Raw genomic sequence first — 25,866 nt, forward strand, 5'->3', positions numbered from 1 at the left:
AGCTGTTCCTTTTCTACATGACAGTTTTAATGATCAATAGTTTAGAACTTTCTTACTTGAGAAATATGTTTGTAAATCTGAAATTACCACAAAGTGTTTACTTAAAACACAATTTTAAAAAAAAATTGTAAAGGAGAAAAGTGCCAAGTCATGTGCCATATTTCCTGACTTTACGGCTTGTTGAAAAGATTTTACAAAAGAAAATAAAGGAACAAATGATTTATAAATGTCAGTTATTTTGTTCTGAACACAGGCTTGGCTACAAGAAATTGTGCAGTTCTTTGCATCTGAATGCTATAGTGCTGTTGCAAATCCTTTAATGTCGGCCTACCTGGAACGACAATCCAAGCTCGTTCCAAAACTTCTAAATGACAATTCAGAGATTTTGGGCATGTCTAAATCTACAGAGCTTGGAATCTGTGGAAGGCTAAATGGCAGATGGAAACAGAGTGAGAAAGAGCAAGACTGTTCATATTTCTTAGAAATGACAACAAGCCACACTCAGCTGAAGTCCTCCTCAGGGTTTTGTTGATCCAGCAGACGCACATGCGTAAATGGAAAGTGACCGTATTTTCCGTTACATTCGCCTTCCCACTGACCACTCACGTTAATCTTTGTTACTTTTACTAGTTCACCAACCTGAAGAAGAAAAAATAAAGTTACATAATATAAAAAGGTAAAATTCAAAAACCATCAATTTATAAAATCTATTTAAAAAAAAAAAAAATTATGCTTACCTGATAATTTCTTTCCGGATATGGAGAGTCCACAACGTCATTCAATTACTAGAGGGAATATCACTCCTGGCCAGCAGGAGGCAGCAAAGAGCACCACAGCAAAGCTGTTAAGTGTCACCCCCCTACCCATAATCCCCAATCATTCGACTGAAAGGAAATGGAAAAAGAACACAAAAAAGGTGTAGAGGTGCCTGAGGTTTAGTAAAAAATAACCGTCTTAATAAAAAGGTGGGGTTATGGACTAGCCATATCCGGAAAGAAAGAAATTTATCAGGTAAGCATAAATTTTGTTTCTTTCCTAAGATATGGAGAGTCCACAACATCATTCAATTACTAGTGGGAACAATTACCCAAGCTAGAGGACACAGAATGAACAGGGAGGTAGAACAAGACAGGCAGACCTAAACAGAAGGCACCACCGCTTGAAGAACCTTTCTCCCAAAAGAGGCCTCAGCCGAGGCAAAAATAGCAAATTTGGAAAAAGTATGCAGAGAGGACCAAGTTGCAGCCTTGCAAAGCTGTTCCACAGAAGCTTCATCTTCGAAAGTCCAAGAAGAGGAGGAGACAGCCCTAGTGAAATGAGCTGTAATTCTCTCAGGAGGCAGCTATCCAGCAGTCTCATAAGCAAAATGAATCGTACTTCTCAACCAGAGGGAAAGAGAAGTAGAAGTAACCTTCTGACCCTTACGCTTTCCTGAGAAACAAACAAACAGGGCAGAAAATCCTTAGTCGCCTGTAGGTAGAATTTTAGAGCACACACACAACATCCAAGTTGTGCAACAGACGTTCTTTATGAGGATTGGGACAGAGAGAAGGAACAACAATTTCCTGATTAATATTTAAATCCGAAACCACTTTGGGAAGAAACCCCAATTTAGTATGAAGAACCGCCTTATCCGCATGAAAGATAAGGTAAGGTGAATCACACTGCAAAGCAGAGCGTTCCGAAACTCTCCGAGCAGAAGAGATAGCAATAAGAAACAAAACCTTCCAAGATAGCAACTTAATATCTATGGAATGCATTGGCTCAAATGGAGCCTGCTGCAAAACGTTAACAAGATTAAGGCTCTAAGGAGGAGCAACAGGTTTAAACACAGGCCTGATTCTGACCAGGGCCTGACAAAATGATTGAACATCTGGCACATCCGCCAGATGCTTGTGTAACAAAATAGATAAAGCAGAAATCTGACCTTTCAGGGAACTGACTGACAACCCTTTCTCCAGACCTTCCTGGAGAAGAGACAAGATTCTAGGAATCCTGACCCTACTCAAAGAGTAGCCCTTAGATTCACACCAATAAAAAGGTATTTACGCCATACCTTATGATAAATTTTTCGAGTAACAGGCTTGCAAGCCTGGATCATGGTCTCAATGACCAACTCAGAAAATCCATGCTTAGACAGAACTAAGCGTTCAATCTCCAAGCAGTCAGCTTCAGAGAAACGAGATTTGGATGGAGAAATGGACCCCGAGTTAGAAGGTCCTTTCTCAGAGGCAACCTGCAAGGCGGCCGAGAAGACATCTTCACTAGGTCTGCATACCAAATCCTGCAAGACCATGCAGGAGCTATTAGAATGACTGATGCTCTCTCTTGTTTGATACAAGCAATAACTTGTGGAAGGAGAGCAAACGGAGGAAACCGGTATATTAGACTGAAATCCCAAGGAACCACCAGAGCCTCTATCAGAGCGGCCTGAGGATCTCTTGACCTTGAACCGTACCTTGGAAGCTTGGCGTTGTGCTCGAGATGCCATCAGCTCCAACTCCGGCACCCCCCATTTGAGGATTAACCTGGAGAACACCTCTGGATGGAGAGCCCACTCCCCGGGATGAAATGTCTGTCTGCTCAGGAAATCCGTTGCCCAGTTGTCCACTCTAGGAATGTGGATGGCAGATAAACAATTGTGAGCTTCCGCCCACTGAATAAGCCGTGCCACCTCCTTCATGGCTAAGAAACTCCAAGTTCCTCCCTGGTGGTTGATGTAAGAGGTGATGTTGTCCGACTGAAACCGGATTAACCGGGCTAAGGACAATTGAGGCCAAGTCATCAGAGCAACGTAAATCGCTCTCAACTCCAAGATGTTTATGGGGAGAGCAGACTCCTCCCGAGTCCATAGTCCCTGTGCCTTTAACGAGTCCCAGACTGCTCCCCAGCCTAGCAGGTTGGCATGCGTGGTCACAATCACTCAGGAAGCATGTGCCCTGAGACAGATGGTCCAGAGAAAGCCACCACGGGAGAGAGAGTCTGTCGACTGGTCTAGATCTATTCTCAGACAGATCCGAATGGTCTCCGTTCCATTGTCTGAGCATGCATAATTGCAGAGCTCTCAAATGGAATCGTGCAAAGGGAATGATATCCATGGAAGCGACCATCAAACCAATTACCTCCATACACTGAGCCACTGATGGCCGAACAGTAGACGAGAGAGAGAGAGAGAGAGAGAGAGAGAGAGAGAGAGAGAGAGAGAGAGAGAGAGAGAGAGAGAGAGAGAGAGAGAGAGAGAATTTTGGATTTTCTGACCTTAGTCAGAAAAATTTTCATAGATAGGGAAACTATTATGGTCCCTAAGAAAACCACCCTTGTAGCTTGAACAAGGGAAGTCTTTTCCAGATTCAATTCTAACCGAGGGAACATAGAAAAGACAACAAGATCTCTGTATGAGAGTTTGCTTGTTGAAAAGATGGCTCCTGAACCAATATGTCGACAAGGTATGGCGCCACTGCAATTCCCAGAGACCTGATCACTGCCAAGAGAGCCCCCAGAACCTTTGAGAAAATTCTGGAAGCTGCGGCAAGGCCAAACGGAAGAGTCACAAACTGAAAATGTTGGTCTAGAAAGGCGAATCTCAGGAATTTGTGATGATCCCTGTGGATGGGAACATGAAGATACGTGTCCTTCAGGTCTATGGTTGTCATGAACTGACCCTCTTGGACCAAAGGAAGAATGGAATGAATGGTTTCCATTTTGAAGGACGGTACCCTAAGAAACTTGTAGAGGCACTTTAGGTCTAAAATGGGTCAAAAAGTTCCCTCTTTTTGGGAACCATAAACAGATTTGAATAGAATCCTAGACCTTGTTCCCTTATTGGAACAGGAACAATCACTCCCAGGGAGGAAAGGTCCTGAACGGAGATCAAGAATGCCTCTCTTTTTACCTGGCCTGCAGATAATCTTGAGAGGTGGTATCTGCCCCTGGGAGGGAAAGTTTTGAATAATATTTTGTAACCCTTAAATACTATGTCCACAGCCCAAGGATCTGGGACATCTCGTCTCCACGCTTGACAAAACAGGGAAGGTCTGCCCCCCACTTGATCCGAACCCAGACCAGGGGCCAACCCTTCATGTTGACTTAGACTCAGCTGAGGGTTTCTTTGATTGCTTCCCCTTATTCTAAGACTGATTGGGCTTCCAAGAAGACAGGGACTGCCCCTGCTTGGAAGAGGGAGAGGAAGACTTTTGATCTTTGAAGTTATGAAAGGAACGAAAATTACTTTGAAGTCCTTTGAGTCTGTTCTTGTCTTGCGGTAGAAAAATACCCTTTTCCACCAGTAATATCATAAATTATTTCTGCCAGACCAGGTCCGAACAAGGTATTCCCCTTGTAAGCAAGCGCCAGAAGCTTGGACTTAGAGGTAAACTTAGCTGACCAAGATTTTAGCCACAATGCCCTGTGGGTTAGGACAGTGAAGCCAGGCATCTTGGTTCACAGTCTAATAACTTGCATGTTAGCATTAGAGATAAAGGAAATGGCTAGTTTGAGAGCCTTAATCCTATCTTGGATCTCCTCCAACGGAGTCTCTATTAAAATTGATTCAGACAGGGCGTCACACCAATAAGATGCCGCTACTGTGGCAATACAAACTGCAGGTTGCCATTGAAGACCTTGATGAACATACATCTTCAAATAAGCTTCCAGCTTTTTGTCCATGGGATACTTAAAGGAGCAGCTATCCTCTATAGCAGTGATTTTTAACCTTTTTTTTGCCGTGGCACACTTTTTTACATTAAAAAATCCTGTGGCACACCACCATCCCAAAATTTTAAAAAAATCACACATTGTAGCCTAATACAGCATATATATACACATACACACAAACACACACATACTGTATGTATTGTGCTGTTTTGCCATGCCTCCTACAAACTACCCCTGCACTGGGAGTAAAAAACAAGCAAAGTTTAAAAAATATGTCACACTTGTCAGTCTGCCGTGGCACACCTGAGGATTTCTCACGGCACACTGGTTGAAAAACACTGCTCTATAGGGATCGTAGTTCTCTTAACCAGAGTAGAAATAGCCCCTTCTACTTTAGGCACCGTGCACCAAGAATATTTAATGGAGTCAGCAACAGGAAACATCTTTTTAAATACAGGAGACAGGGAGAAAGGAATCCCTGGCTTCTCCTATTGCTGTAAAATAATCTCCGTCACACGGTCCAAAACAGGAAAAACTTCCAGAGAGGAAGGAACATCGTAGTATTTAGTAAGTTTACTAGACTTCTTAGGGTTGACAACGCCAGAAGTATTGGAGTCGTCCAAAATAGCCAATACCTCCTTTAACAATACACAAAGGTGTTCAAGCTTAAATCTATAGATTACTTCAGTATCAGATGAAGGAATAATACTGTCTGAATCTGAGATTTCACCCTCAGAGGCTACTGGCGTATCCTCCTCATCAGACTTATGAGGGAGGGCAACCTGCGTAGCAGTAGGTGGAACAGAAACCTTACTATCTGAATGTCTAATTTTCCTCTTGCGTTTTCCCAGCATAGGAAAAGCAGATAATGCCACAGAAGATACCCGTGCAGCAAAATCTGCAGGCAAATAAACTCCTCCAGGAGGCTGAGAGAAACTGCAGGGCACTGTATGTGATGCCATAAAGGCTTGGGACGTTTGAGGAGAAATCTGCGGCATTGCCTGAACAGCATCATCCTGAGAAACATTGGGCTCTGAGGGCAACAATTTATCTATAAATTCAAGTGTTCTAGCTAAGCAACACAATTTGTGCCTCTAGGCATAACAAACATTTGTCAAAAAACAGTCTTGGTCCATGTCCATAATACTAAATAAAAAAAATTCCCAAATAGATTTTTTTTTTTTAAAATACACTTACTTTAAAAAAAATTTAATACCACAATTGTATCGATTGTATAGAAGATCGACACTGAACAGACTGAAATTCAATGACACAGCTCCGCGAATATTCGACAGCAAAGAGAAGTCACATGACCAGCAGAGAAGGGAAACTACGTAGCAAGTAAAAGGTGCGCGTTTCCCTAGCTGTAGCTGCTTTCAAACTCAAGCAGTGTGTCAGTTAGCCTGTTCTAGCTAAGCAAGCAAAGAAAAGCAACTGCCAAATGTTGAGTTTATACATAAATCCCTGTATAAAACATAAGCCACACACACTAAAAGTATTTCAACAAAATTAGCCCAAAGAGAAAAAACGTCCCAATAAAGGGAGGATTAACCCCTAGTCTCAACATACATAATGTGCCTGCCCACTGCATGTATAAAGGATTTTAAAAATGTCCCCATCTACTGCATGAGACAGTCTTCTGAAGTGCAAGTCTTCAAGACCTAGAAGACAAAAGCACTTACCTGCAGTCTAGCTGTCCGACAGGAAGACAGCTCGCAAGGTGTAAAAGGATACATACTCCCTACAGAGACCTGTAGAAAAAGAAAGAACAGAGTAACCAACTCTGGCTTTCTGTACCATGGGCAGCAATGTGTTAGGAAACAAAGTAATGACTACCTCACAACTTCCTAACTGCTTAAAAGCCACCACTACTCTATTAAAGAGATTGACGTGGACTCAGCTAAACCCAAATCCTTGCTTGCAGGGAAAAGTACCCGAAAAAGGAATTCATTTCTTCATACACCAAACTTTACCTCTTCCATTGACAGAGGCAAAGAGAATGACTGGGGATTATGGGTAGGGGAGTGACACTTACAGCTTTGATGTGGTGCTCTTTGCCTCCTGCTAGCCAGGAGTGATATTCCCACTAGTAATTGAATGAAGTAGTAGACTCTCCATATCTTAGGAAAAAAAAATAAAAAAAAATAAAAAAAAAAAATATATATATATATATATATATATATATATATATATATATATATATATTTACACAAATACCATACACACACACCTCTACTCTGAAGTGTGTGTACTCACAGAGCTGCAAGTGTTAAGGTCTTTGAAGAAGCAGCACCTCTCTGCGTTGGTTTTAAGAAGTGCACATTATGCTAAGAAGAGAGAAGCTGTAGTACACCCAGTGCATCTTGTCATCAAAAAGGATTAGAGCACTTCTGGGGACACCAGGGACAAATTTTCTAGGCACAGATTGTGCTCAGGTTTATTAAACTGATTCTGTGTGTGCCTATGCACATACATAAACAGCTATGTATATATGTGAAAAGGTTGGACCATTGTGGTTACACCAATAAGCACTAGTACAGACAACCAGTGAACGGAAAAATAATGTTTTATACAAGAATGTACAATACATGTATTTCCTTAGGAGTTCCTGTAGTAATACATGTGGTGGGTTATGCAGCATTATCCACGTAGGACACCAACAGAATAAAGCAAAATTAATAGAAGTAAATTGGAATGTTAAAAACTGTACTTTCTATCTGAATTATGAACAGGGTGGATAGAAATCAATGATTTAAAAAAAAAAAAAAAAAAAAAAAAAAAAGGATTTTTTTTTAAATTTAAAACAGAATTTATGCTTACCTGATAAATTACTTTCTCCAACGGTGTGTCCGGTCCACGGCGTCATCCTTACTTGTGGGATATTCTCTTCCCAAACAGGAAATGGCAAAGAGTCACATGATCCCTACTAGGCTCCGCCCACCCCAGTCATTCGACCGACGGACAGGAGGAAATATATATAGGAGAAACCATATGATACCGTGGTGACTGTAGTTAGAGAAAATAATTCATCAGACCTGATTAAAAAACCAGGGCGGGCCGTGGACCGGACACACCGTTGGAAAAAGTAATTTATCAGGTAAGCATAAATTCTGTTTTCTCCAACATTGGTGTGTCCGGTCCACGGCGTCATCCTTACTTGTGGGAACCAATACCAAAGCTTTAGGACACGGATGAAGGGAGGGAGCAAATCAGGTCACCTAAATGGAAGGCACCACGGCTTGCAAAACCTTTCTCCCAAAAATAGCCTCTGAAGAAGCATAAGTATCAAATTTGTAAAATTTAGTAAAAGTGTGCAGTGAAGACCAAGTCGCTGCCTTACATATCTGGTCAACAGAAGCCTCGTTCTTGAAGGCCCATGTGGAAGCCACAGCCCTAGTGGAGTGAGCTGTGATTCTTTCAGGAGGCTGCCGTCCGGCAGTCTCATAAGCCAATCGGATAATGCTTTTAAGCCAAAAGGAAAGAGAGGTAGAAGTCGCTTTTTGACCTCTCCTTTTACCAGAATAAACAACAAACAAGGAAGATGTTTGTCTGAAATCTTTAGTAGCCTCTAAATAGAATTTTAGAGCACGGACTACGTCCAAATTGTGTAACAAACGTTCCTTCTTTGAAACTGGATTCGGACACAAAGAAGGTACAACTATCTCCTGGTTAATATTTTTGTTGTAAACAACTTTCGGAAGAAAACCAGGCTTAGTACGCAAAACCACCTTATCTGCATGGAACACCAGATAGGGCGGAGAACACTGCAGAGCAGATAACTCTGAAACTCTTCTAGCAGAAGAAATTGCAACCAAAAACAAAACTTTCCAAGATAATAACTTAATATCTACGGAATGTAAGGGTTCAAACGGAACCCCTTGAAGAACTGAAAGAACTAGATTTAGACTCCAGGGAGGAGTCAAAGGTCTGTAAACAGGCTTGATCCTAACCAGAGCCTGAACAAATGCTTGAACATCTGGCACAGCTGCCAGTCTTTTGTGAAGTAAAACAGATAAAGCAGAGATCTGTCCCTTCAGAGAACTTGCAGATAATCCTTTCTCCAAACCTTCTTGTAGAAAGGATAGAATCTTAGGAATTTTTATCTTGTTCCATGGCAATCCTTTAGATTCACACCAACAGATATATTTTTTCCATATTTTATGGTAAATTTTTCTAGTTACAGGCTTTCTAGCCTGAATCAGAGTATCTATTACAGAATCTGAAAACCCACGCTTTGATAAAATCAAGCGTTCAATCTCCAAGCCGTCAGTTGGAGGGAAACCAGATTCGGATGTTCGAATGGACCCTGAACAAGAAGGTCCTGTCTCAAAGGTAGCTTCCATGGTGGAGCCGATGACATTCACCAGGTCTGCATACCAAGTCCTGCGTGGCCACGCAGGAGCTATCAAGATCACCGAGGCCCTCTCCTGATTGATCCTGGCTACCAGCCTGGGGATGAGAGGAAACGGTGGGAATACATAAGCTAGGTTGAAGGTCCAAGGTGCTACTAGTGCATCTACTAGGGTCGCCTTGGGATCCCTGGATCTGGACCCGTAGCAAGGAACCTTGAAGTTCTGACGAGACGCCATCAGATCCATGTCTGGAATGCCCCATAATTGAGTTATTTGGGCAAAGATTTCCGGATGGAGTTCCCACTCCCCCGGATGGAATGTCTGACGACTCAGAAAATCCGCTTCCCAATTTTCCACTCCTGGGATGTGGATCGCAGACAAGTGGCAGGAGTGATCCTCCGCCCATTGAATTATCTTGGTCACTTCTTTCATCGCCAGGGAAGTCCTTGTTCCCCCCTGATGATTGATATATGCAACGGTCGTCATGTTGTCTGACTGAAACCTTATGAATTTGGCCTTTGCTAGTTGAGGCCAAGCTCTGAGAGCATTGAATATCGCTCTCAGTTCCAGAATGTTTATCGGGAGAAGAGACTCTTCCCGAGACCATAGACCCTGAGCTTTCAGGGATTCCCAGACCGCGCCCCAGCCCACTAGGCTGGCGTCGGTCATGACAATGACCCACTCTGGTCTGCGGAAGCTCATTCCCTGTGACAGATTGTCCAGGGTCAGCCACCAACGGAGTGAATCTCTGGTCTTTTGATCTACTTGAATCGTCGGAGACAAGTCTGTATAATCCCCATTCCACTGTCTGAGCATGCACAGTTGTAATGGTCTTAGATGAATTCGTGCAAAAGGAACTATGTCCATTGTTGCAACCATCAATCCTATTACTTCCATGCACTGCGCTATGGAAGGACGAGGAACAGAATGAAGTACTTGACAAGAGCTTAGAAGTTTTGATTTTCTGACCTCTGTCAGAAAAATCCTCATTTCTAAGGAATCTATTATTGTTCCCAAGAAGGGAACTCTTGTTGACGGGGACAGAGAACTTTTTTCTTTGTTCACCTTCCATCCGTGAGATCTGAGAAAGGCTAGGACGATGTCCGTATGAGCCTTTGCTTTTGACAGGGACGACGCTTGAATCAGGATGTCGTCCAAGTAAGGTACTACTGCAATGCCCCTTGGTCTTAGAACCGCTAGAAGGGACCCTAGTACCTTTGTGAAAATCCTTGGAGCAGTGGCTAATCCAAATGGAAGTGCCACAAACTGGTAATGCTTGTCCAGAAAAGCGAACCTTAGGAACTGATGATGTTCCTTGTGGATAGGAATATGTAGGTACGCATCCTTTAAATCCACGGTAGTCATAAATTGATTTTCCTGGATAGTAGGTAGGATCGTTCGAATAGTTTCCATTTTGAACGATGGTACCCTGAGAAATTTGTTTAGGATCTTTAGATCCAAAATTGGTCTGAATGTTCCCTCTTTTTTGGGAACTATGAACAGATTGGAATAAAATCCCATTCCTTGTTCTCTTATTGGAACTGGATGTATCACTCCCATCTTTAACAGGTCTTCTACACAATGTAAGAATGCCTGTCTATTTATTTGGTTTGAAGATAATTGAGACCTGTGGAACCTTCCCCTTGGGGGTAGTTCCTTGAATTCCAGGAGATAACCTTGAGAAACTATTTCTAGCGCCCAAGGATCCTGAACATCTCTTGCCCAAGCCTGAGCAAAGAGAGAAAGTCTGCCCCCCACTAGATCCGGTCCCGGATTGGGGGCTATCCCTTCATGCTGTTTTGGTAGCAGTGGTAGGCTTCTTGGCCTGCTTACCCTTGTTCCAGCCTTGCATTGGTTTCCAGGCTGGTTTGGGTTGTGAAGTATTACCCTCTTGCTTAGAGGATACAGAATTAGAGACTGGTCAGTTTCTGCGAAAGGGACGAAAATTAGGCTTATTATTAGCCTTAAAAGACCTATCCTGTGGGAGGGCGTGGCCCTTTCCCCCAGTGATGTCTGAAATAATCTCTTTCAAATCAGGTCCAAATAATGTTTTACCTTTGAAAGGAATGTTAAGCAATTTTGTCTTGCAAGACACATCCGCTGACCAAGACTTTAGCCAAAGCACTCTGCGCGCCACGACAGCAAACCCTGAATTTTTCGCCGCTAATCTAGCTAATTGCAAAGCGGCATCTAAAACAAAAGAGTTAGCCAATTTAAGTGCTTGAACTCTGTCCATAACCTCCTCATACGAAGATTCTTTACTGAGCGATTTTTCTAGTTCCTCGAACCAGAAACACGCTGCCGTAGTGACAGGAACAATGCATGAAATTGGTTGTAGAAGGTAACCTTGCTGTACAAAAATCTTTTTAAGCAAACCCTCTAATTTCTTATCCATAGGATCTTTGAAAGCACAACTATCTTCGATAGGAATAGTAGTGCGTTTGTTTAGAGTAGAAACCGCCCCCTCGACCTTGGGGACTGTCTGCCATAAGTCCTTTCTGGGGTCGACTATAGGAAATAATTTCTTAAATATAGGGGGGGGGGAACAAAAGGTATGCCGGGCCTTTCCCACTCTTTATTTACTATGTCCGCCACCCGCTTGGGTATAGGAAAAGCGTCGGGGGGCACCGGAACCTCTAGGAACTTGTCCATCTTACATAATTTCTCTGGAATTACCAAATTGTCACAATCATCCAGAGTAGATAACACCTCCTTAAGCAGTGCGCGGAGATGTTCTAATTTAAATTTAAATGTCACAACATCAGGTTCAGCTTGATGAGAAATTTTTCCTGAATCTGAAATTTCTCCATCAGACAAAACCTCCCTCATGGCCCCTTGAGATTGGTGTGAGGGTATGTCAGAACAGTTATCATCAGCGTCCTCTTGCTCTTCAGTGTTTAAAACAGAGCAATCGCGCTTTCTCTGATAAGTAGGCATTTTGGATAAAAGATTTGCTATGGAGTTATCCATTACAGCCGTTAATTGTTGCATGGTAATAAGTATTGGTGCACTAGATGTACTAGGGGCCTCCTGTGTGGGCATAACTGGTGTAGACACAGTAGGGGGATGATGTAGTATGTTTACTCCCCTCATTTGAGGAATCATCTTGGGCAATATCATTATCTGTTGCATTACTGTCCTTAGTTTGTTTGGACACTATGGCACAATTATCACATAAATTTAAATGGGGAGACACATTGGCTTTCATACATATAGAACATAGCTTATCTGATGGTACAGACATGTTAAACAGGCTTAAACTTGTCAACAAAGCACAAAAAACTTTTTAAAATAAAACCGTTACTGTCACTTTAAATTTTAAACAGAAAACACTTTATTACTGAATATGTGAAAAAGTATGAAGGAATTGTTCAAAATTCACCAAAATTTCACCACAGTGTCTTAAAGCATTAAAAGTATTGCACACCAAATTCAGAGCTTTAACCCTTAAATTAACGGAACCGGAGCCGTTTTTACATTTAACCCCTATACAGTCCCAGAATGAGGCTCTGTCTATAACTAGAAAGGCCCCCATCTGAAAAAGGTGTCCAACACAGTGCCTGCCGTTTTTCTAAACATTCCCCAAGATTATAATACCAATAATTAGTTAGAATCTGCATAATATGCCTAGTAAAGCAATTGTTTTAGCCCAGAAAAATGTCTACCAGTTTTTAAGCCCTTTTTGAAGCCCTTTATTCTTTTATGTTTAAGAAAATGGCTTACCGGTCCCCATGAGGGGAAATGACAGCCTTCCAGCATTACACGGTCTTGTTAGAAATATGGCTAGTCATACCTTAAGCAGAAAAGACTGCTAACTGTTTCCCCCAACTGAAGTTACTTCATCTCAACAGTCCTGTGTGGAAACGGCAATCGATTTTAGTTACTGTGCTAAAATCATCTTCCTCTTACAAACAGAAATCTTCATCCTTTTCTGTTTCAGAGTAAATAGTACATACCAGCACTATTTTAAAATAACAAACACTTGATAGAAGAATAAAACTACATTTAAACACCAAAAAACTCTTAACCATCTCCGTGGAGATGTTGCCTGTGCAACGGCAAAGAGAATGACTGGGGTGGGCGGAGCCTAGGAGGGATCATGTGACCAGCTTTGCTGGGACTCTTTGCCATTTCCTGTTGGGGAAGAGAATATCCCACAAGTAAGGATGACCCCGTGGACCGGACACACCAATGTTGGAGAAATAGGATTTAAAAAAAAAAAAAAAAAAATGCTTTTTGGAGGAAAAAACACAATTTGTGCTTACCTGATAAATTTCCCTCTTGTGGTGTATCCAGTCCACGGGTTCATTCATTACTTGTGGGATATTCTCCTTCCCAACAGGAGGCTGCAAGAGGACACCCACAGCAGAGCTGTCTATATAGCTCCTCCCCTAACCCCCACCTCCAGTCATTCGACCGAAGACAAGTAAGAAAAAGGAGAAACTACACGGTGCAGTGGTGACTGTAGTTTAAAAAATAAAAACACCTGCCTTAAAGTGACAGGGCGGGCCGTGGACTGGATACACCCCAAGAGAAAGAAATTTATCAGGTAAGCATAAATTTTGTTTTCTCTTGTAAGGTGTATCCAGTCCACGGGTTCATCCATTACTTGTGGGATACCAATACCAAAGCTTTAGGACACTGATGAAGGGAGGGACAAGGCAGGCACTTAAACGGAAGGCACCACTGCCTGTAAGACCTTTCTCCCAAAAATAGCCTCTGAGGAAGCAAAAGTATCAAATTTGTAGAATTTAGAAAAAGTATGAAGCGAAGACCAAGTCGCCGCCTTACAAATCTGTTCAGAGGCCTCATGTTTAAAAGCCCATGTGGAAGCTACCGCTCTAGTAGAATGAGCTGTAATTCTTTCAGGAGGCTGCCGGCCAGCAGTCTCATAAGCTAAACGGATTATGCTTCTCATCCAAAAAGAGAGAGAAGTTGCTGAGGCCTTTTGGCCTCTCCTCTTTCCAGAGTAGACAACAAACAATGCAGATGTTTGACGAAAATCCTTAGTAGCTTGCAAATAAAATTTTAAAGCACGAACCACGTCAAGATTGTGTAACAGACGTTCCTTCTTTGAAGAAGGATTAGGACACAGTGACGGAACAACAATTTCCTGATTAATATTCCTATTAGATACTACCTTAGGAAGAAACCCAGGTTTGGTACGCAAAACTACCTTATCTGCATGGAAGATCAGATAAGGGGAATCATACTGCAAGGCAGATAGCTACTAAAAACAGAACTTTCCAAGAGAAGCCTGATATCTATGGAATGCAAGGGTTCAAACGGAACCCCTTGAAGAACTTTAAGAACTAAATTTAAACTCCATGGCAGAGCAACAGGTTTAAACACAGGCTTGATTCTAACTAAAGCCTGACAAAACGCCTGAACGTCTGGAACATCAGCCAGGCGCTTGTGCAAAAGAATAGATAGAGCAGAAATCTGTCCCTTTAAGGAACTAGATAATCCCTTTTCCAATCCTTCTTGGAGAAAAGATAGTATCCTAGGAATCCTGACCTTACTCCACGAGTAACCCTTGGATTCACACCAATGAAGATATTTACACCATATCTTATGATAGATTTTCCTGGTGACAGGCTTTCGAGCCTGAATCAAAGTATCAATGACCGACTCGGAGAAACCACGTTTTGATAAAATCAAGCGTTCAATCTCCAAGCAGTCAGACGCAGAGAAATTAGATTTGGATGTTTGAATGGACCTTGGAGTAGAAGGTCCTGCCTCAGCGGCAGAGTCCATGGTGGAGAGGATGACATGTCCACCAGATCCGCATACCAAGTCCTGCATGGCCACGCAGGTGCTATCAAAATCACTGAAGCTCTCTCCTGCTTGATCTTGGCAATCAGACGAGGGAGCAGAGGAAACGCATAAGCCAGGCTGAAGGACCAAGGCGCTGCTAGAGCATCTATCAGCGCTGCCTGGGGATCCCTTGACCTGGACCCGTAAAAAGGAAGCTTGGCGTTCTGACGAGACGCTATCAGATCCAGTTCTGGTTTGCCCCATAGTTGAATCAGCTGGGCAAATAACTCAGGATGGAGCTCCCACTCCCCCGGATGAAAAGTCTGCCGACTTAGAAAATCCGCCTCACAGTTCTCTACTCCTGGGATATGGATAGCAAGAGTGAACCTCTGCCCATAGAATTATCTTGGAAACCTCCATCATTGCCAGGGGACTCCTTGTTCCCCCCTGATGGTTGATATAGGCTACAGTCGTGATATTGTCCGACTGAAATCTGATGAACCTGGCCGCAGCTAGTTGAGGCCAAGCCTGAAGAGCATTGAATATCGCTCTTAGTTCCAGAATGTTTATTGAAAGGAGGGCTTTCTCCTGAGTCCACGAACCCTGAGCCTTCAGGGAGTTCCAGACTGCGCCCCAGTCCAGAAGGCTGGCATCTGTCGTCACTATAGTCCACTCTGGCCTGCGGAAACTCATTCCCCTGGACAGATGGACCCGAGATAACCACCAGAGAAGAGAATCTCTGGTCTCTTGATCCAGATTTAACAGAGGAGACAAATCTGTGTAGTCCCCATTCTACTGGTTGAGCATGCAAAGTTGCAGTGGTCTGAGATGTAGGCGGGCAAACGGAACTATGTCCATTGCCGCTACCATTAGGCCGATCATTTCCATACACTGAGCCACTGACGGCAGAGAAGTGGAATGAAGAGCACGGCAGGAAGATAGAAGCTTTGATATCCTGACCTCTGTCAGAAAAATTTTCATTTCTACTGAATCTATCAGAGCTCCTAGGAAGGAAACTCTTGTGAGAGGAGAGAGAGAACTCTTCTCTATGTTCACTTTCCACACGTGAGACCTCAGAAAGGCCAGAACAATGTCCGTATGGGACTTGGCGATTTGAAAAGACGACGCCTGAATCAGAATGTCTAGGTAAGGGGCTATCGCTATGCCCCGCGGCCGTAGAACTGCCAGAAGGGACCCTAGAACCTTCGTAAAGATTCTTGGTGCCGTGGCTAACCCGAAGGGAAGAGCCACAAACTGGTAATGCCCGTCTAGGAAGGCGAACCTGAGGAACTGATGATGATCTCTGTGAATCGGAATGTGGAGATAAGCATCCTTTAAGTCCACGGTAGTCATATATTGACCCTCCTTGATCATAGGGAGTATGGTTCGGATTGTCTCCATCTTGAAGGATGGGACCCTGAGAAATTTTTTTAGGATCTTGATATCCAAGATAGGTCTGAAAGTTCCCTCTTTTTTGGGAACTATAAACAGGTTTGAATAGAAACAAAGCCCCTGTTCCTCCCTTGGAACTGGGTGGATCACTCCCATAACCAGTAGGTCTTGAACGCAACGTAAGAATGCCTCTCTCTTTATCTGGTTTACAGATAGTTGTGAGAGATGAAATCTCCCCTTTGGAGATGAAGCTTTGAAATCCAGAAGATATCCCTGGGAAACAAACAATCTCCAGAGCCCAGGGATCCTGGACGTCTCTTGCCCAAGCTTGGGCGAAGAGAGAAAGTCTGCCCCCGACTAGATCCGGTCCCGGATCGGGGGCTACTCATTCATGCTGTCTTAGAGGCAGCAGCAGGTTTCTTGGCCTGCTTCCCCTTGTTCCAAGCCTGGTTAGGTCTCCAGACTGGTTTGGACTGGGCGAAATTTTCCTCTTGTTTTGCATTAGAGGAAGCTGAGCCACTTTTGAAGTTTCGAAAGGAACGAAAATGATTCTGTTTGGCCCTTAATTTATTGGACCTATCCTGAGGAAGGGCGTGACCTTTTCCTCCGGTAATATCAGAGATGATCTCCTTCAGGCCAGGCCCGAATAGGGTCTGTCCTTTGAAAGGGATATTAAGAAGCTTAGACTTTGAAGTAACGTCTGCTGACCAGGACTTAAGCCATAGCGCCCTACGCGCCAGAATGGCAAAACCCGAATTCTTAGCCATTAGTTTGGTTAAATAAAAAACGGCATCAGAAATAAAAGAATTAGCTAACTTAAAAGCTATAATCCGGTATAAAATATCATCTAACGGGGTCTCCACCTGTAGAGCCTCCTCAAGAGACTCGAACCAAAAAGCAGCTGCAGCAGTAACTGGGGCAATGCATGCAAGAGGCTGGAGAATAAAATCTTGATGTATAAACATTTTCTTAAGGAGACCCTCCAATTTTTTTATCCATAGGACCTAGGAAAGCACAACTTTCCTCGACGGGGATAGTTGTACGCTTAGCTAGGGTAGAGACAGCTCCCTCCACCTTAGGGACCATCTGCCACGAGTCCCGTATGGCGGCATCTATGGGAAACATTTTTAAAAGCAGGAGGGGGAGAGAACGGCACACCTGGACTATCCCATTCCTTAGTAATAATTTCTGAAAACCTCTTAGGGACTGGAAAAAACATAATTTATGCTTACCTGATAAATTCCTTTCTCCTGTAGTGTAGTCAGTCCACGGGTCATCATTACTTCTGGGATATTAACTCCTCCCCAACAGGAAGTGCAAGAGGATCACCCAAGCAGAGCTGCTATATAGCTCCTCCCCTCTACGTCACACCCAGTCATTCGACCGAGAACCAAACGAGAAAGGAGAAACTATAGGGTGCAGTGGTGACTGGAGTATAATTGAAAAATTTAGACCTGCCATAAAAAACAGGGCGGGCCGTGGACTGACTACACTACAGGAGAAAGGAATTTATCAGGTAAGCATAAATTATGTTTTCTCCTGTTAAGTGTAGTCAGTCCACGGGTCATCATTACTTCTGGGATACCAATACCAAAGCTAAAGTACACGGATGACGGGAGGGACAGGCAGGATCTTTATACGGAAGGGACCACTGCCTGAAGAACCTTTCTCCCAAAAACAGCCTCTGAAGAAGCAAAAGTGTCAAATTTGTAAAATTTGTAAAAAGTATGAAGAGAAGACCAAGTTGCAGCCTTGCAAATCTGTTCAACAGATGCCTCATTCTTAAAGGCCCAAGTGGAAGCCACAGCTCTAGTAGAATGAGCTGTAATTCTTTCAGGAGGCTGCTGTCCAGCAGTCTCATAGGCTAAACGTATTATGCTACGAAGCCAAAAAGAGAGAGAGGTAGCAGAAGCTTTTTGACCTCTCCTCTGTCCAGAATAAACGACAAACAGGGAAGAAGTTTAGCGAAAATCCTTAGTTGCCTGTAAATAAAATTTCAGGGCACGAACTACATCCAGATTGTGTAGAAGTCGTTCCTTCTTTGAAGAAGGGTTGGGACACAATGATGGGACAACAATCTCCTGATTGATATTCCTATTAGTGACTACCTTAGGTAAGAACCCAGGTTTAGTACGCAGAACTACCTTGTCTGAATGAAAAATCAGATAAGGAGAATCACAATGTAAGGCCGATAACTCAGAGACTCTTCGAGCCGAGGAAATAGCCATTAAAAACAGAACTTTCCAAGATAACAATTTAATATCAATGGAATGAAGGGGTTCAAACGGAACACCCTGTAAAACGTTAAGAACTAAATTTAAGCTCCATGGTGGAGCAACAGTTTTAAACACAGGCTTAATCCTGGTCAAAGCCTGGCAAAAAGCCTGAACGTCTGGAACTTCTGACAGACGTTTGTGTAAAAGAATGGACAGAGCTGAGATCTGTCCCTTTAAAGAACTTGCAGATAAACCCTTTTCTAAACCCTCTTGTAGAAAAGAGAATATCCTAGGAATCCTAACCTTACTCCATGAGTAACTCTTGGATTCGCACCAATGTAAGTATTTACGCCATATTTTATGGTAAATCTTTCTGGTAACAGGTTTCCTAGCTTGTATTAAGGTATCAATTACTGACTCCGAAAATCCACGCTTTGATAAAATCAAGCGTTCAATTTCAAAGCAGTCAGCTTCAGAGAAATTAGATTTTGATGTTTGAAAGGACCCTGAATTAGAAGGTCCTGTCTCAGAGGCAGAGACCAAGGTGGACAGGAAGACATGTCCACTAGATCTGCATACCAGATCCTGCGTGGCCACGCAGGCGCTATTAGAATCACCGATGCTCTCTCCTGTTTGATCCTGGCAATCAATCGAGGAAGCATCGGGAAGGGTGGAAACACATAGGCCATCCCGAAGGTCCAACGTGCTGTCAAAGCATCTACCAGGACCGCTCCCGGGTCCTGGACCCGTAACAAGGAAGCTTGGCGTTCTGGCGAGACGCCATGAGATCTATCTCTGGTTTGCCCCAAAGTCGAAGTATTTGGGCAAAGACCTCCGGATGAAGTTCCCACTCCCCCGGATGAAAAGTCTGGCGACTTAGAAAATCCGCCCCCCAGTTCTCCACTCCAGGAATGTGGATCGCTGACAGGTGGCAAGAGTGAGACTCTGCCCAGCGAATTATCTTTGATACTTCCATCATCGCTAGGGAGCTTCTTGTCCCTCCTTGATGGTTGATGTAAGCTACAGTCGTGATGTTGTCCGACTGAAACCTGATGAACCCCCGAGTTGTTAACTGAGCCCAAGCCAGAAGGGCATTGAGAACTGCTCTCAATTCCAGAATGTTTATTGGAAGGAGACTCTCCTCCTGAGTCCATGATCCCTGAGCCTTCAGGGAATTCCAGACAGCGCCCCAACCTAGAAGGCTGGCGTCTGTTGTTACAATTGTCCAATCTGGTCTGCTGAATGGCATCCCCCTGGACAGATGTGGCCGAGAAAGCCACCATAGAAGAGAATTTCTGGTCTCTTGATCCAGATTCAGAGTAGGGGACAAATCTGAGTAATCCCCATTCCACTGACTTAGCATGCACAATTGCCGCTACCATTAAGCCGATTACCTCCATGCATTGAGCCACTGACGGGTGTTGAATGGAATGAAGGACACGGCAAGCATTTTGAAGCTTTGTTAACCTGCCTTCTGTCAGGTAGATCTTCATTTCTACAGAATCTATAAGAGTCCCCAAGAAGGGAACTCTTGTGAGTGGAAAGAGAGAACTTTTCTCTTCGTTCACCTTCCACCCATGCGACCTTAGAAATGCCAGTACTAACTCTGTATGAGACTTGGCAGTTTGAAAGCTTGACGCTTGTATCAGAATGTCGTCTAGGTACGGAGCCACCGAAATTCCTCGCGGTCTTAGTACCGCCAGAAGAGCGCCCAGAACCTTTGTGAAGATTCTTGGAGCCGTAGCCAATCCGAATGGAAGAGCTACAAACTGGTAATGCCTGTCTAGGAAGGCAAACCTTAGATACCGGTAATGATCTTTGTGAATCGGTATGTGAAGGTAAGCGTCCTTTAAATCCACTGTGGTCATGTACTGACCCTTTTGGATCATGGGTAAGATTGTCCGAATAGTTTCCATTTTGAACGATGGAACTCTTAGGAATTTGTTTAAGATCTTTAAATCCAAGATTGGTCTGAAGGTTCCTTCTTTCTTGGGAACCAAACAGATTTGAGTAAAACCCCTGTCCGTGCTCCGACCGCGGAACCGGGTGGATCACTCCAATTAGCAAAAGATCTTGTACACAGCGTAGAAACGCCTCTTTCTTTATTTGGTTTGTTGACAACCTTGAAAGATGAAATCTCCCTTTTGGGGGAGAGATTTTGAAGTCCAGAAGATATCCCTGAGATATGATCTCTAACGCCCAGAGATCCTGGACATCTCTTGCCCAAGCCTGAGCGAAGAGAAAGTCTGCCCCCCACTAGATCCGTTCCCGGATCGGGGGCCCTCAATTCATGCTGTCTTAGGGGCAGCAGCAGGTTTTCTGGCCTGCTTCCCTTGTTCCAGGACTGGTTAGGTTTCCAGCCTTGTCTGTAGCGAGCAACAGCTCCTTCCTGTTTTGGTGCAGAGGAAGTTGATGCTGCTCCTGCCTTGAAGTTACGAAAGGAACGAAAATTAGACTGTCTAGCCCTAGGTTTAGCTCTGTCTTGAGGCAGGGCATGGCCTTTACCTCCTGTAATGTCAGCGATAATTTCTTTCAAACCGGGCCCGAATAAGGTCTGCCCTTTGAAAGGTATGTTAAGTAATTTAGATTTAGAAGTAACATCAGCTGACCAGGATTTTAGCCACAGTGCTCTACGTGCCTGAATGAAATAAATGAATTAGTTAGCTTAAGGGTTTTAAGCTTATTTGAAATCTCATCTATAGTTATTGAGTCAAGAGTCTCTTCCAGAGACTCGGACCAAAATGCGGCCGCAGCCGTGACAGACGCAATACATGCAAGGGGTTGCAATATAAAACCTTGTTGAACAAACATTTTCTTAAGGTAACCCTCTAACTTTTTATCCATTGGATCTGAAAAGGCACAGCTATCCTCCACCGGGATAGTGGTACGCTTAGCCAGAGTAGAAACCGCTCCCTCCACCTTAGGGACCATCTGCCATAAGTCCCGTGTGGTGGCGTCTATTGGAAACATTTTTCTAAATACAGGAGGGGGGGAAAAGGGTACACCGGGCCTATCCCACTCCTTAGTAATTATCTCTGTAAGCCTCTTAGGTATAGGAAATACGTCAGTACTCGCTGGTACTGCATAGTATCTATCCAGCCTACATAATTTCTCTGGGATTGCAACGGTGTTACAATCATTCAGAGCCGCTAATACCTCCCCTAGCAGTACACGGAGGTTTTCTAGTTTAAACTTAAAATTTGAAATGTCTGAATCCACTCTATTTGGATCAGATCCGTCACCTGCAGATTGAAGCTCTCCGTCCTCATGTTCTGCAAATTGTGACGCAGTATCTGACATGGCCCTAATATTATCAGCGCACTCTGTTCTCACCCCAGAGTGATCTCGCTTACCTCTAAGTTCTGGTAATTCAGACAAAACTTCAGTCATAACATTAGCCATGTCCTGTAGTGTGATTTGTAATGGCCGCCCTGAAGTACTCGGCGTTACAATATCACGCACCTCCCGAGCGGGAGATGCAGGTACTGACACGTGAGGCAAATTAGTCGGCATAACTTCCCCCTCGTTGTTTGGTGAATGATGTTCAATTTGTACAGATTGACTTTTATTTAAAGTAGCATCAATGCAATTAGTACATAAATTTCTATTGGGCTCCACCTTGGCTTTTGCACATATAGCACAGAGATATTCCTCTGAGTCAGACATGTTTAACAAACTAGCAATTAAACTAGCAAGCTTGGAAATACTTTTCAACTCAATTTACAAGTAATATGAACCGGAGAAATTATAAAAACCAAATTTTTCCCGGTAAAGGCATAAATTTAGCAAAGGATTGCCCCCATTAGCAATGGATAACTAACCCTTAATAGCAGAAAAAAATGTACAAAATATAAACGTTTTTTATCACAGTCAAAGCACAATCTCACAGGTCTGCTGTGAGTGATTACCTCCCTCAAAATAATTTTTGAAGACCCTTGAGCTCTGTAGACACGATCCGGATCATGCAGGGAGAGAAACAGACTTGTGACTGAATTTCTGATGCGTAGCAAAAGCGCCAAAATAGGCCCCTCCCCCTCACACACAGCAGTGAGGGAAGTTCAGTAAACTGTCTTAAATTAAAATAAACGACAGCCAAGTGGAAAAACAGTGCCCAAAACAATTTTTCACCCAGTACCTCAGATAATTAAACGATTTAACATGCCAGCAAAAACGTTTAAAATCAAATAACATGAAATGTCATTAAACAGCCTGTTGCTAGACGTTCCCACTGCAAGTTAGGCTAAAAGTTATATGCATATAGTATTATCCCAGTGAAGTGCCATTCCCCAGAATACTGAAGTGTAAACATATATACATAACAGCCTGATACCAGTTGCTACTACTGCATTTAAGGCTGAACTTACATTATATCGGTATTGGCAGTATTTTCTCAGTCAATTCCATTCCTCAGAAAATAATATACTGCAACATACCTCTTTGCAGGTGAACCTGCCCGCTGTCCCCTGATCTGAAGTTTACCTCACTCCTCAGAATGGCCGAGAACAGCAAAATGAATCTTAGCTACGCCGGCTAAAATCATCCAAAAACTCAGGTAGATTCTTCTTCAAATTCTACCTGAGAAGGAACACACTCCGGTGCTGTTTTAAAATAACAAACTTTTGATTGAAGATATAAAAACCAAGTATAATCACCATTGTCCTCTCACACATCCTATCTATTAGTTGGGTGCAAGAGAATGACTGGGTGTGACGTAGAGGGGAGGAGCTATATAGCAGCTCTGCTTGGGTGATCCTCTTGCACTTCCTGTTGGGGAGGAGTTAATATCCCAGAAGTAATGATGACCCGTGGACTGACTAAACTTAACAGGAGAAACATCAGTGTAAACAGGCACTGCAAAGTATTTGTCCATCTTATACAATTTCTCTGGAACTACAATGGGTTCACAGTCGTCCAGAGTTGCTAAAACCTCCCTAAGCAATAAGCGGAGGTGTTCGAGCTTAAATTTAAATGCTGTCATTTCAGAATCAGACTGAAGCAACGCCTTCCCGGAGTCTGAAATGTCACCCACAGATAGAAGCTCACCTGACTCGGCTTCTGAGTATTGTGAGGGTATATCGGACACAGGCATTAAAGCGTCAGAAAGCTCTGTATTAGTTCTAGCCCCAGAGCTGTCTCGCTTTCCTTGTAACCCTGGCAGTTTGGACAATACCTCTGAGAGGGTAGCATTCATAACTGCCGCCATGTCCTGTAAGGTAATAGAATTAGACGCGCTAGATGTATTTGGCGTCACTTGAGCAGGAGTTATAGGTTCTGACACATGGGGAGAGCTAGATGGCATAATCTCCCTTTTTTCAGTCAGAGAATCCTCTGGAGATAAATCTTTAAGCGCCATAATATGGTCTTTATAGTTTATAGAAATTTCACTACATTTGGTACACATTCTAAGAGGGGGTTCCACAATGACTTCCAAACATATTGAACAAGGAGTTTCCTCTATGTCAGACATGTTTAACAGACTAGTAATGAGACAAGCAAGCTTGGAAAACACTTTAATAAAGGTGAAACAGCAATTAACAAAAACGTTACTTTGCCTTTAAGAGAAAAAAACTAGCACTTAAACTGCAAAACAGTGTAAAAATATGGCAAAGTCTTCGAAATTTTTACAGTGTGTGTAAGGGACTAAAGCAACATTGCACCCACTTGCAAATGGATGATTAACCCCTTAGCCCCCAAACCGGATTTAAAAAACGTCAACCACCGGTAAAAGACAGTTGAGCACCTTGCCACAGCTCTGCTGAGGCTCCTACCTTCCCTCAAATACGATTTAGAGAAGAAATAAACCCTTTATAATGGTCCTCAGATGCCAGAAGACTCCTCCAAGGAAGCTGGATGTCTCAGTCTGAAGGAAACTGCGCATCTAGAGCGTGAAAATAGGCCCCTCCCACCATGTACTGGATGTCAGAGGGGCCCTAAGAAAATACTCCTAGGAGTATCTGACTAGCCACATGGAAAACTAGGCCCCAAATAAAGAAATGATCTCCCTCAGAAAAAAAATGTCCTATTTATGAAAACATGTAAACGCTTTGTCACTAAGTAATACGAGTATTAACAGGAGTATTACCCTGTTTTGTAAGCATGATCCCAGTCGCTGTTAAATCACTGCATCAGGCTTACCTCAAATACACAAGGCTCTGTCAGCATTTTCTAGAACTTATTCATCTCTCTAGAAATAAAAATACTGAACATACCTCAAAGCAGGTAATCTGCAAACCGTTCCCCCAACTGAAGTTTTCCCATACTCTTCAGTTATGTGTGAGAACAGCAATGGACCTTAGTTACAAACCGCTAAGATCATCAACCTCCAGGCAGAATTCTTTTTCTAATTTCTGCCTGAGAGTAAAACAGTACAACACCGGTACCGTTTAAAAATAACAAACTCTTGATTGAAGGTAAAACTACACTAAGTCACCACATATCTCTTGATACTTCCTATCTTGTTGAGAGATGCAAGAGAATGACTCTGCTGTGGGTGTCCTCTTGCAACTTCCTGTTGGGAAGGAGAATATCCCACAAGTAATGGATGAACCCGTGGACTGGATACACCTTACAAGAGAAATCTATCTAAAAGATAGTTTATATTTAAGACATAATCCAAATGTTATTCAACAATAAAACGTGGGTTTTAGATGGAAATAAAGATAAAATCTGAATCAAATTTGCTTCAGTCACTTGGTATCCTTTGTTGGAGAGCTATGCTCTACTGGGGCCTAGCTGATCACAATGGGTGAGACAGTGACAAGCAGCTAGCTCACAGTAGTGTATGCTTTTAAAAAATAGATAAGAAAACAAAGCAAATTAAATAAGAAAAATAAATTTGAAAATTGCATGTTCTTTCTGAATCATGAAAGTTTAATTCTGACTTTACTGTACCTTCAATGCCATTTCTTCCCTGCAAATCTATGTACACAGAATCAACCAAGTTTTAAAGAAGCTCAATGAATATAAGAGTTTGGTGTGCAATAGATCTGCACAAGGACCCACATGTGAGGATGGAGGGGCAAGCAATAAAAAAATATAAAAGTAAAGCTGAAAAGTTGATCAAATAGTAATGAGTAACCTATTAAAATGGAGATCGTTCACACCTCCCAATAATTTCATTTATTTCAATGATCTATCTATGCATGTATAAAATATATATAACCAAATCAGTAATGGTCTGATATAACTGGAAAAATAATGCGAAAACGTATTACTCTAAAAATGAAAACTACGATTTAAAATCGATCTTACAGACTAGTGATTTAAATAAAGATTTAAAACAGAATTTATGTTTACCTGATAAATTACTTTCTCCAACGGTGTGTCCGGTCCACGGCGTCATCCTTACTTGTGGGATATTCTCCTCCCCAACAGGAAATGGCAAAGAGCCCAGCAAAGCTGGTCACATGATCCCTCCTAGGCTCCGCCTTCCCCAGTCATTCGACCGACGTAAAGGAGGAATATTTGCATAGGAGAAACCATATGATACCGTGGTT

General features: G+C 42.9%; 1 protein-coding gene across 1 annotated transcript in view; it reads right to left on the reverse strand.

The window, feature by feature from the left end:
- Positions 1–501: 501 nt before the first annotated feature.
- Positions 502–25,866, reverse strand: part of LOC128653137 (adapter molecule crk) — an 82,628-nt gene continuing 57,263 nt past the window's right edge. Inside the window, exon 2 of the mRNA XM_053706247.1 lies at positions 502–639. Within this exon, the coding sequence (XP_053562222.1) occupies positions 632–639 (8 nt within the window). The 3' untranslated portion in view covers positions 502–631. The remainder of the gene's footprint in view (positions 640–25,866) is intronic.

Source organism: Bombina bombina, chromosome 3 (genome assembly GCF_027579735.1).
Source record: "Bombina bombina isolate aBomBom1 chromosome 3, aBomBom1.pri, whole genome shotgun sequence".
NCBI classification, from domain to species: Eukaryota; Metazoa; Chordata; class Amphibia; order Anura; family Bombinatoridae; genus Bombina; species Bombina bombina.